General features: G+C 50.6%; 1 protein-coding gene across 5 annotated transcripts in view; it reads left to right on the forward strand.

The window, feature by feature from the left end:
* The first annotated feature begins 9427 nt into the window (after positions 1–9427).
* Positions 9428–13116, forward strand: part of CFAP100 (cilia and flagella associated protein 100) — a 51185-nt gene continuing 47496 nt past the window's right edge. For 2 of the 5 annotated variants that reach the window (XM_053218832.1, XM_053218831.1), the window contains exons 1-2: positions 9613–10155; positions 10560–10667. In XM_053218832.1, the coding sequence (XP_053074807.1) occupies positions 10619–10667 (49 nt within the window). In that variant the 5' untranslated portion in view covers positions 9613–10155; positions 10560–10618. Of the gene's footprint in view, positions 9553–9612; positions 10156–10559; positions 10668–13116 lie in introns of those variants that run through there. The other 3 variants (XM_027049789.2, XM_053218829.1, XM_053218828.1) reach the window with 3 other exon arrangements.

Here is a 13116-nt window from a genome sequence, read left to right on the forward strand (position 1 = left end):
TTAATTCTCGGCGCTGGTAAATGTTGAGGAAGCCAGCAGCCACCATGGGGGTGGAAGTGAGTTGGCACTCACAATGTATGGGGCATTGTCTATTTTTTCAGTGTTTTGAAGGATCTATGCATCCATGGTTGGGTTTGGAGTTGGCTCATATTACGTTTTATTGCTTTTGATTTAAAGGGGTGCTCTGATTGGTCAGAAGGTGGAAGTCTCGGGTTAGGAACTGGGCTTGCACTCAAAGCCCAGCAGAATTAGGGTACAGCTTTCTCGGGTTCGTGTTTCAAACTGTGAGCCTGAATCGAGATCTGGAATTAATGAGATTCTGAGGGGGGCAAGGCTAGGATGAATGGCACTGGATTGGAGTTTGTTAGGACGTAGATTTATTTCCCCAGTAGGTGTGAAATCAGGCGGCTTAGAATGTAAGCGCGTTCGCATGTGGGCAAAAGGAGCTGCGTAGTCCTGCCCCCAGCATCTCCCTGCGACTTTCTGCAATTCAAGGCCGATGCCTTCGAGGTTCCCAGCCCACACGCTGTGGCCCCAGGAGCGGCGGCGGCTGCGTCCGCTTCTGCAACCGCGCTGGAGCCGACGAGCAGGACTCCTGTCCCTGCGCTCATCGCACACTGGGGGCAGCTGGACATCGGCCGCGGGCGAGGGAGCCAAGGTCGCGGTGGCTCTGTTTGCGCGGTCTCGCTTGACGTGAGCCCGCAGGGCAGCGTCTTTTCAACTTGTTTACCAGCCTGCGTCACCAGGGAACCTTTCACCGACACCTAGGACAAAAGGTTCCTCTTTTGTAAGTCTCCTTTGGGCAGAAAGGGCATGCGCCAGAGCTAGGGACTCCAACTGGTGCAGGGCGCCACCCCGTGGTAGATTCGGACAGCGCGCACCCACCCATCTGCCCATTCCTCCTTTAGCCTTTCTGTACCCACCATGCATGCATCATCCATCCACTCCATGCTCCCATCCACCCACCCACCCTCCCATCTCATCTAATAATCATCCACCTACCCCATTCATCCACATCTCTACCCCTCCACCCAGCCACTGCATGTGGATCCATCAATACACCACCCACCCATCCACCTACATTTGTATAACTCAGCCATACGTACACTCTCTCTCCACCCATCCACTCATTCGTCCCCCAGAACTTTCATCCTTTCATATAAATATTTATTTTTTCCATTCATATCCATCCACCATCCACTATCCATTGACTCATTTGACAAAATATTTATGGAACACCTTCTGTGTGCTAGGTACTGTGCAAAGCATTGGATTCAAGGGATCACAGGACACTCTTCTTGTCCTTATGGAACCTACAGGACACCAGAAGCAACACACAGAGGCCCTTGTGAAATGGCCATTGCTTTGAAGGGGGTGCAGGGCACTGTGAGGATATATCAGCCCAGATATGGGGGCCAAGGGTAGCTGGGCTGAACAAAGGACTTCTAGGCTGAGGTTTACAAAACAGTGGGAATGAGCCAGGCAAAGAGGACTAGGAGGCCAGAGGCTGGTGCCCTGGAAAAGGATGCCATGGATACAAAGGCCTGGAAGCCAAGTGGGCTAGAGGGGTGGAAGCTATTTGGGCGTGTGTGTGCATCTGTGGAGATCTCCCTGTGCATACAGGGGAAAGTCTGCACAGTGTTCTTTGGTGCTAGATGGTTGGGGTATCAACACATTGTCCATTCAGATCTCCCCATCTCCTTGCTGACACAACTCATGGGGTCCAGGCATGCCCCCTCTTCCCCAGGGCCATATGCCCCAGGGCTGGGATGTCCCACTGAGTTCCCATTTTCCATGCTATGACTGGTTTAGGCATGTGAAAAATCTCTCTGGCTAAGGAGATGTGACAAGTGTTCTGAGGGGCTTCTCATTGTGTGAGATGATATTGCCTTATTAAGTCATTTCTCATAGAGCTTTCTGTTTCTTGTAGCAAAATACAACCTACATGCTATCAAGAACTATTATTGAGAACCTCTTGTGGGCCACAGTCCAGGAAGTGACACCTTGCTGCCTCAAATCTCCTGGTCACAGTAGAATGTCCTGCCCTCCCACCCCAGCCCCATATCTGGACTGCATCTTCAACGCCATGGTCCCTCTATCTTGTCCTCTTCCTCCTCTCTCTCTCTCTCTCTCTCTCTCTCTCAATCTTGCTTTCTCCATGCCCTCAAGCCTGGTCTAGTCTCAGCCCCTCTTCCTGGCTAACCACAATCCCCAAGACTGCCTGGGACCCCCCACTCCATCCACCCCAAGCCCGTGAAGGCCAAGCAGGGGAGCGCCATCTTTGATCTGGAACGATGTCATTGTATCTTACCCAGCCAATTCACAGAGTCCCCCAAGACTTGGCCATCTGACTCCTGAGCCGTGGCACTGAGTCGGCCTCTGATGACCTAGGCTCCAACAGAGCTGCAGGGAAGAACTTGGTCAGGGCCCCCAGTCCCACAGTGGATTAGCACCAGTCCTGCCCTCAAGGGGACAAGATAGGGCCCCAGCCAAGATCCTTGTGTCTTCTCACCCACCAGGTCACCCTCAGCATTTCCTGAAACTACTGTTACCCAGGCCCCTAAAGGCTTTCTATTTGATGCTTTTCAGTCTCTTAACTACTTGAAATTTCTTCTTCTTTTTAATATATTTATTGATATATTCACACATCAAACAGCTCATTCATTTAAAATGCATTTAGTCATGGGGCGCCTGGGTGGTTCAGTCGGTTGGGCATCCAACTACCACTCAGGTTATGGTCTCACAGTCCATGAGATCGAGCCCCACATCAGGTTCTGTGCTGACAGACAAGAGCCTGGAGCCTGCTTCAGATTCCATGTCTCTCTCTCTCTCATTCTCTCTCTCTCTGCCCCTCACCCACTCGTGCTCTGTCTCTCAATCTCTTTCTCAAAAATAAATAAACATTAAAAAAATAATTAAAAAAATAAAATGCATTTAGTCGGGGTGCCTGGCTGGCTCAGTCAGTAGAGCATCTGCCTTTTTTTTTTTTTTTTTTGAGCATCAGACTCTAGATCTCAGGTTTTGGGTTCAAGCCCCACATTGGACGCGGAAGCTACTTAAAAATAAATAAATAAAGGGGCGCCTGGATGGCTCAGTCGGTTAAGCATCCAACTTTGGCTCAGGTCATGACCTCACAGTTTCCGAGTTCGAGCCCCACATCAGGCTCTGTGCTGACAGCTCGGAGCCTGGAGCCTGCTTCAGATTCTGTGTCTCCCTCTCTCTCTGCCCCTCCCCTGCTCATGCTCTGTCTCTGTCTCTCTCTCTCTCTCAAAAATAAATATTTTTAAAAAAAATTTTTAACAAATAAATAAAATAAATTTTAAAAATATATTTAGTATATTCACAGAGTTGTGCAACCACCACCATAATCTAATTTTAGACATTTTCATCACCTACAAGAAAAAACCTACGTCTCCATTAGCTGGCACTGCCATTTTTCCCCTAACACCACCCCTCCCCCTGGTCACCCTTGGCAACCACTAATGGACTTTCTGTCTCTATGGATTTGCCCATTCCAGATATTGCAAATGGAATCAAACAACATGTGATCTTTTGGGACTGTCTCCTTGCAATGCTTTCAAGGCTCATCCATGTTACACTATTTACCAGTACATCATTTCTTTGTATTGCCAAGTAATATTCCGTGGTATGAGGGTAGCATATTTTGTCGACCCAGTCATCAGTTGATGAAAATCCAGGTTGTTTCTCAGCCACTATGAAGAATGCTGCTAGGAATATTCATGTACGAGTTTTTACATGGACACATTTGCGTTTTGCTTGGGTCTACACCTACGAGTGGAATGGCTGGGTCATAGGGTAACTCTAGTGTAACTCTTTGAGGAGCTGCCAGACTGTTTTCCAAAGCAGCTGAACCATTTTACATTCCCACCAGCCGTGTATGAAGGCTCCGATTTCTCTGCATCCTCATCAACGCTAGTTATCAGCTGTCTTTTTGATTAAGTCTATCCTAGTGGGTGTGATATGTTATCTCGTCGTGGTTTTGATCTGCATTTCCCTGATGACGAGATATGCTGAGCATCTTTTCATGTGTTTGTCCGCCATCCATATATCTTCTTTGGAGAACTATCAATTGCGATCCTTTGCCTGTTTTTAAATTGGATTGTCTGCATTTTTATTAATGAGTCATAGGAGTTCATTATATACTCTAGATACAAGTCCTTTATCAGATGCATGCTTTGCAAATATTCTTTCCCCCTCTTTCCACTTTCTTGATGGTTATCGTTTACAGCACAAAAGTTTATATTTCAGTGAAATCCAATCTGTCTTTTTTTTTTTTTTTTTTGTCACTTGTGCTTTTGGTGTCAGAGCTAAGAAACAGCCACCTAACTCAAGGTCACAAAGATTCACTCCTGTGTTTTCCTCTAAGAGTTTTAGCTCTCACATTTAGGTCGATGGTTCCTTTTGACTTAATTTCGGTGTCTGATATGAGCTGGAGTCCAACCTCCTTCTTTTGCATCTGGAAACCCAATTGTTCTAGCTGCACTTGTTGAAAGGCCGTTCTTTCCCCCATCGAATTGTCCTGGCACCCACTCTTTAAACTCTCTGTTCCTTTGGCTTTGTTTCTCTGTTCTAAGGAACACGCTTGCCTGGTTTTCTTCCTCCTTTTGGTGCCTAGTTTCCCTTTTTGCTGCAGGGGGGGACTCTTTCTTCCCCCTGGCGATGGTGTCTTCTCACTCCCAGACAGCCCCTCTCCCTGGCTTTTCACACCTGCTCCAAGGACATCCTGCAGGCCCCTCCCAGCCATCTACAACTCACCCTGTTCTCTCTCCCTCAGCACTCCCACTGTCCATGTCAGTGCAGATCCTCCAGGAAGCAAATGCTAAGACAGAAACAGATGTACAAGAGATCTGTTGGGAGTGACGCCCGTTTGGATAAAGGACAGGAGGAGCCCCAGGCTGTGGCTCTGAAGAAGTCTTGTCCAGGCCACAGGAAGCAAAGCTCACCCACGGGAGGAGTCCCTTGCAAGGCAGAAGTGGCCTCTGGTGCTCCCACGGTGCCTGGGCATTGGCTGGGGTGGCCCGGGGAAGGTATGGCTTCAGTATAAGTTGTGCTTCATCCCAGATGTGCAGTAGCTGGAGCCTGTCAGCCAGCTACACTCCTAGAAGCTTCTCTCCAGAAAGCAGACCTGAGCCCATGTTCTGCGCCCCACCCCATTCTCATCTCAGCCAACACGCTTAGGCTGCCTGAGTCCACTTAGCTCCGTCTACCGCCACAGCCAGCCTCTGACCCTGTTTGGTTCAGCCTCCTGCCCTCCTAACTGCCTCCACCTTAAATCTAAGTCAACATTAGCTCTTGCTGGGAAATGGCTTTCTAGGACCTCTCCCCAGCCCATCCTTTCCACAGAGCTAAAGGTTCAACTAAATAGCAAATCTGATGGTGGTTTTCTCTTCTTTGTGCTCCATGAGCAGTGATGGGACAAGATTCTAGCCTCTGTGACCTGGCAAGGACCTCCCTTCCTTTTCCTGGCACCCCTCCAAGCCCTCCCCCCCCACCCCTGCCTCTGCCAACAACACCTGACACCCCCAACCTCACAAGATCGCTCATGCTCCCTGAACTGGGGCTCAGTCTCCCCTGCTCCTCAAATCCTTTCACTCACGGCCCAATCTGCCTATTTACATCCTATGTAGCCTTTGTTTTTTATTAACATTTATTTATTTTTTGAGAGTCAGAGAGAGACAGAGCACAAGCAGGGGAGGTGCAGAGAGAAGGAGACACAGAATCGGAAGCAGGCTCCAGGCTCCGAGCTGTCAGCACAGAGCCCGACGCAGGGCTCGAACCCACAAACCGTGAGATCATGACCCGAGCCGAAGTCGGTCGCTTAACCGACGGAGCCATCCAGGCGCCCCTACAGCCTTTGTATTTTAAAGTTTATTTATTTATTTTGAGAGAAAGAGAGGGTACAAGTGAGGGGGGCAGAGAGAGAGAGAGGGAGAGAGAAAATCACAAGCAGGCTCTGTGCTGTCAGCGCACAGCCCAACATGGTACTTGATTCCATGACCCTGGGATCACAGCCTGAGCTGAAATCAAGTGTCGAACACTTAAGGACTGAGCCACCCAGGTGCCCTAGACTCTATGCATCTTTTTCCAAAAGTGTATTTATTTTGAGAGAGGGAGAGAGAGAATCCCAGCCTAGAGCCCAATGCTGGGCTCAATCTCACCAACCGAGACATCATGACCTGAGCCAAAATCAAGAGTCGGACGCTTAACCAACTAAGCCACCCAGGTGCCCCTTATGCATCCTTTAATCTGGTTCCAATGATGTCACCCCCGCACGATGCCTTCCATGATGATTCAAGCCAACAGAATCTTACCCTGGGCTTCAAGACCTTTCTTGTTATCCCCCTTAACACTGTAGTCAAATGTGGATGCCAAAAGTCACCCTGTTTTCTCCCCAGACACCAGTGAAATCATCTGTCCATCTGAGCTGGCAGGGAAGCAGTCTGATGAGCGGGACATAAAAAGCACGCGGGGCCAGAGCACCACAAGGACCGGTGAGGGCAGAGGGGTAAGGAGGCGACCCCGCGTGGGAAATGGCGTGGTGCTTCAGACTCATTGTCAAGACGCGGCATCCTTCCCTGATACACAGCTCACAGAGGGACTGCAGACCACAGCTTGAACTGGGGCCACGGCCACGTGCAGCAGGTAAACTGGAAACAGCACACATGGTCAGTAATGCCCGTGAAAAGCCGACACACCGTGAAGTAGAGTAGACGTGGTTTAGTCTCTTTGCATGTCCTGCAACCTCGGAGGCTGAAGGAAGGGGCAAAAGGAAATCCAGACACAGGGCGCACAGGCGAGTTGAAGCATCTGCCCGCTGGGGTGCCCTTCCAGTCCTGACGGGGCAGAGTCACCGAAATCCTCCTTCGTCTCCTCTTGCTGCAGGTTTGCTCCCTTCTCCACAGAAAGCCTCCAGACATCCAAGAGCTATCAGCACGTGTGTTGCATATCGTCCAGACCCGTCTACCGCAGTGGGAGAGAGGTTCTAAGGTCGGCTTGCGTTAGGGGCACCCAGGGTCCAAGCAGCCCAGGCAGACAAGTGCAGGTGGGGCTGCAACGGGACGCTGCCTGGCTGACCAAGCAGGAGAGTCCATCTCCAGCCCCAGGCCCCACGCCTTGGCCCTCCCCAGCCGGCCAAGAGAGTGCTGCCTCTCCCAAGGCCAGTGGGAGGAGGCATGGGGTGGCCTTTGATAGCCTGGACTACAGAGCCAGGCTGTCTGGGTTTGAGTCCCACTTCCACCACCTACGGACAAATGCCTTCGTGTCTCCCACCCTCAGCTTCCTCGCAGAGATCACAGCACCCTGGCTGGGACGCCCCTTCTGCAGACAATAGCACATGGACCTTCTCAATCAGCCACACCCCTCAGATCGTGCTGTAATCCCGGCACACGAGCGTTATCTGAGGCCCCAGATGTTTATTATGAATTTTCGTAATGTAATTGTTCAAACTTCAACCTTCAGAAATATTGCAAGAATTTTGTAATGAACACTCACATACCCACCACCTGGATTCTACAATTAACACGAATCTATCCGTCTCTTCAGCACTGCGTATCCATCTATGAGTGTATCCAGCAACCCATCTCATATTTTAAATTAGCCTTTAGTCGACAAATTGTGTTCAGAGTGAGATCTTGTAGGCTCAAATTAAGAGTTTAAAAAGGCCACATTTTCTAAATAACTGACAGCCAAAGACAAGAACGTACACATTGACTAGAGAATGTGTCTTTATTATGAAGTATGCCCTTGGATTTCTTGGGCTTTTTCAAAGTGTATGCATCATTGCTTTGGATAATTGTATACAATTATAAAACAATTCCAGGTCAGAGTCCATACGTGTCTGATTAAGAGCAAAAATAAAACTCCACTGCCTGTAAATCCTGTCTCGGGCACACCCTGGCTTTGCTGGGCATGTTTCTTAATCTCATGGTGATTCAGTCTCCTCACTAACCCTGGAGGTACTAACAGGACTTACTTCACAGGTGGACTGTGCTAGATGGGCACAGAGAACAGCAGCAGGCACACAGAAGCATTCTGTAAAAGTGCACAGGTAATTCACAATAGTTCATAAACTCACCTGTTAATAACAACGAATTGGTAGTATGCTCAGTAGCTTTTCCCTCTTCGGGTCAGTCATTTTCCAGATTCCTAAAAGTCTCAGAGCAATAAGTGTCCGAGATAAACCATTTTGAAAGTGTTTGCTTTCCTGCTGATACCTGACTCCAGTGCACAGCTCTTTATTCTGCCGCTGCACAGACAGGCAGGGCTAAACCATTTGGGGTTTTACCTGACAGTGTAAGGAGCCTCTATCCTGGGGGTAAAGAAACACCACTTGTCTATTCAGGGTATTGAATGCTAGCTGCTATAATAAATACTCCCACACACATGTGAGCACACACACACACACACGCACACCAATCACGTATATGGCTTAACATAATATTTCCTTTGTCCCTTGTACAAAGCCTATGGTAGATACTGCCAGTTGGAACACGGTCCTCCAGTGGGAATTGAGGGATTCCCTGCTCCTTCCACCTCAGGGAGCCCCTCCATGTTCCATGGAACTGGTCTCCCTACCTGCTACACCTGCCTTGGGCAGAGCCAGGAGCTGCTGGGATTCTCCCTGGCATCTTGCTGGCTGGCTGGCAGTCTGCTCCAGAGCACAGAATACTGCTAGAAAGACAAAGCCCTGACTGTGCCCCAGCTCCAAGCAGCCTTTGTGAATCTGCAAATTCCCTAGATGCATGGGACAATGTGGTGACCATGGTGAGGACTGGAGGGGTTCTCCTGTTTTGAAGGAACAAGGGATGTTAGCTGGGGAGGCAGAAGGCCCACCCTAGACCACATCCGCTGGTGAATCTGGACTATCTGAACTGGATCCCTGCTCTTTAACATCTCATTTCTTCCCTGTCTTCTGATAGTCCTTGCTGGTCATTCTGTGTCTTTCGTACATGTCTCATTCACGCTCTGGTAGAGTAGGGATTCTCAAGCCAGCAATGTAACCAGCCTGTTACCGCCCTGGTTGCACGGCTCTGCCCCTAGAATTTCTGCTTCAGAAACAGGCAGAACGTTGACTTCTCCAAAGAGTTCCTGGCATCTCTGATGCTGCTGGCCCCGGGGCCACACTTTGAGAACAGCCCCTCTAGAGAGTGAGGTCCACTCGACAGAAAGGACAGGTCTGTTTTTGCACCACAGGTATCCCGAGGTGCACACTGAAGAAATGAATCGGGGAACGACAGGAAAAGAGCAAGAGTGAGGAACGAGGAATGACGGAGGGAGGAAACTCCTGTTCCCCAGGCCCCATCCCGGACACCGTTCGGGCGGCGACCCGACAGCTCTGACAGCAGGACTCGACGACTTTCTGCGCCCGCAGGTCCCACCCCCACGCAGCCGGGGCGTCTAGGCTTTGTGACGTCACCGCCCTGGCCTGCAAGAAGAATGGTTGCCATGGCGACGCAAATAGAAGGCCCGGACGCCCTGAGCCGGGAACTGCCGCGCGGAGGTTTCGGAGCTAGCAGCTGCGCATGGGGGCCGGTGGGTGCGCGCGGGGTCGCATGGGGGGGTGCGCGGGGCCGGGGATGCGCGTGGGGTCCGGGGAGGGCTCCTCTGGCGCCCCTTGCAAGGCCCCTTTGCAAGGCTGCCCGTGTGTCCTTACTCGTTACTTTGCTTTATCATATACCTAGCTGTCTAGCCATCCCTGTGTCCTTCCATGCCTTGTGCACCCCCGCTGTATGGCCCACTGCTCATCCCAACCCAGTTGGGGTGTTGGGAAGCGGGGCGCTGCTAACTCGTCCCTCTCCAGGCCTGGGCAGTAGCAGAGTGTTGCTGGAATGGCTCGGACTTTGGAGGCCAGGAATCTTGAGCTGGAATCCCCGCTGTGGCCTTTCTTTGCTGTGTGACTTTGGACGCTTCGCTGAATCTCCACTTTGCTTCTTCCTTTGCAAAAGGAAAATTTCATTCAGCGAATCGTTAAGACGCTCCAAAGACGCCACGCTAGGCGCTTTGATGAGCACATTGGCTCCACGTGAGAAAAGACCCCTGTCCTCTTGGAGGTTGCTTTCAGGGGGGAAATAGGCAATGCACGGATTTTTTTTAAGTGATAACTCAGACAGCGGTAACTGCAGCAAAGAAAGTAAGGTGAGGTCATATGGGGTTGGGGAGAAAGAAAGCATGTGGACGGTGTGGTGAAGGAAGACATCTCTGAAGTGGTGCAGGGGGAGCACCCTCCCACCCACAGCTGGGTGTGGGTGAACGTTTTTTGGCCAAGGAAGTGGTACATGCAAAGACCCTGAGACAGAGCAAGGCTGTGCAGGAAGTCTGTGTCTTGTGTGGCGGTGCATGCTCTAGAAACAGAAAGATAAGTCAGGGCAACTGGAACCAAGTCAAGGAGGGGAGAGAGGATGAAGGAGGGGGGAGGCGGGAAGATATAGGTGTTGGCCACACAGTGAGCCCTCAGTAGATGCCAGCTGTTCCCAGCCACCCAGGGATACGGGGGTGAGGGCCTGGGGATCATCTGGCTCAAACACTGTGTCACTCCTCAGGTTGGAATCGCCTTTAGCCAAGGCCAAGTTTTGCAACAAGCCTTTGTTCCTCTGTCCAGATGTCCAAGATAACATCCACTATGGTCTCCAAGGACATGATTTACAACAGTAAGTATGGGGCTGGCCTAGGCTCAGAATCAGTGACAGCCTAGGGAGCTTGGGATAGTGAGGTCCAGGGTCAGTTGAGGTGAAGGTGTTTCCAAATCAGGCCATGAGGCAGAAATCCCAGGTGTGCCAGGTTCCCTAGAAACTCCATGTTCCATTCCTAGGGCGCTGTAACAAAGTGCCACAACAGACTGGCGGCTTAAACCACAGACATTTATTGTCTCACGGCTCTGGGGAGCTGAAGTCCAAGACATAGGTGTCCCCAGCAGGACTGGTGCCTTCTGAGGGCCACGAGGAAGAGTCTGTTCCAGGCTGTCTCCTGGCTTCGTTGGCTGGCAATGTCTGGCGTTCCTCGGATTATGGATGCGTCACTCTGCCTTCATCGTCACATGGCATTCTGCCTGTGTGCGTGTCTGTTGCAAATTTCGCCTTTTGATTAAGGTCGGGAGTCATACAGGATAGGTGCCCACACTACTACCCATGACCTCATCTACATCTACAATGACCCTATTTCTTACCAGGGTCATGTCATGAGGTGCTGAAAGTTAGGATTTCAAGTACTCAGAAACATTAACTTGGAGGGTTAGGGGACACAATTCACCCCATAATAGGTTTTGTAGAAGGTACCATAGTGGAGGTGGGGCTCTCTCAGCCTTTCTGCAGCTATGGTCACTGGGATGAGCCCAGAGGAAGTACCAGCTGGCCCCAGGCCCTTGTGGGAGGACATCCTGCCTCCTCTGAAGTCACACACCTGCTGCCAGGTGCCCCCCCTGGGTGGCCTGGAGGGAGGCCGCCAGGGCTGGGGGGGGGGGCGGGTTGCAGAGTAGGAAACACTGTCATCTGTGTGCTCTTAAATGCCTTCAGCTTGTAATTTGTTTTTGAGTAGGTAAACTATTGCCATGGTTCAAAATTCCAAAGTGTTCAAAGCCCCCTCTTGTGAAAGGCCCCACCTTTCCCCAGATACGCAGTATCGCCACCTCAGAGGTGGCCCTTGGCTCCAATCTCTCACCTCCTTCCACAGAGCTCCATTCATAAGCTCTGTGCACACTGGCATATAAATACAGTTCATATACATATAGATATAGTTCATACAGTTTGTCCCTTTCTCACACAGATGGCCACACAAGACACAGGCTTCCTGCACCTTGGTTTTTTCCATTAACCCAGATACCGTGGAGACGCTTTCTTATCAATATATGAGTACCCTTAGACTTCTAGTGTTGTGAGCAGAACAGTAATCCCATAGTGTGGATGTACCATAGTTTATTTAATCAGTCCATGCTAATTGGCATTTAGTTTGTTTTAAAACATGTACAGCTATCGGGGCCCCCTGGGTGGCTCAGTCGGTTAAGTGTCCATCTTGGTTCAGGTCATGATCTCACGATCCATGAGTTCGAGCCCCACGTCGGGCTCTGTGCTGCCAGCTCAGAGCCTGGAGCCTGCTTCAGATTCTGTGTCTCCGTCTCTCTGCCCCTCCCCCACTCATGCTCTACCTCTGTCTCTCAAAAATAAACATTAAAAAAATATTTAAAAACATGTACAGATATCAACATTTGCCCCCACTGTTGCCATTCTGTGCTTACTCGCTCTGTTCTAGAGTGAATTAAAAAATGAAGAAAGGCTGAAATGGGGTTACCAAAAAAAAAAAAAAAAGATAGCTTTGAAATATTTACAGACAACAAATCGATTCTAAACGCACAGACACACACACACACACACACACACACACACACACCAATGCAGCAACATGACTGCACTAGCACAAGACCGTTGAAGACTTTATAAACTATGTTGATTCATCCAGAAGAACCAGGAGAGTGGTTACATGGCGGGGGGGGGAGGGTACCCTGTAACCCTCAACACTGTGTATATCACTTCCCTTGCAGGTGACATGTAAACAGGAGGCTTCCCTGGTCTGGGTTGAGGGTCTGTGCCTTTGGAAGGAAACCGGGCCAAGCAGATACCTCAAGTGTACAGACCCAGGGCATTACCAGGCCAGGCCAAGCAGGGGCACACAGGGGGGTACGTGAAATCCCTCCATGGGGGCAGATTGTTGAGCCTGACATCCTGGGTTCAGCTTCAGGAGCTGGGGACTAAGGTAAGGGCCAGAAAGACTGAGTTCCCTGGGGGGAGAGGGGAGCCTGGGCTAGGTACAGGTAGGCTGTCCGGACCCCAGCCCTACCCAGAGAGCCGAGGGCGGAGGCACTGGGGTCAGACACACCCGGTGGAGCACCGCACCTCTGCGAGCCTCAGCTACCACATCTGTGGAATGGGAGCAATCCCCAGTCCCTAAGGCTATTGTGAGATGCAAATGGAAACACAGGTCAAGGGCTCAGCATGACGCCCTGTGCACCGTAAGTGCCCTATAAACAGTAGCCTCCTTGACATTGCTATTATTAGTCTCTCCACGGTCACCATTATTACAACCAGTACCCCACCTTCAGGGCCTCGG

Source organism: Acinonyx jubatus, chromosome A2 (assembly GCF_027475565.1).
Source record: "Acinonyx jubatus isolate Ajub_Pintada_27869175 chromosome A2, VMU_Ajub_asm_v1.0, whole genome shotgun sequence".
Taxonomy (NCBI): domain Eukaryota; kingdom Metazoa; phylum Chordata; class Mammalia; order Carnivora; family Felidae; genus Acinonyx; species Acinonyx jubatus.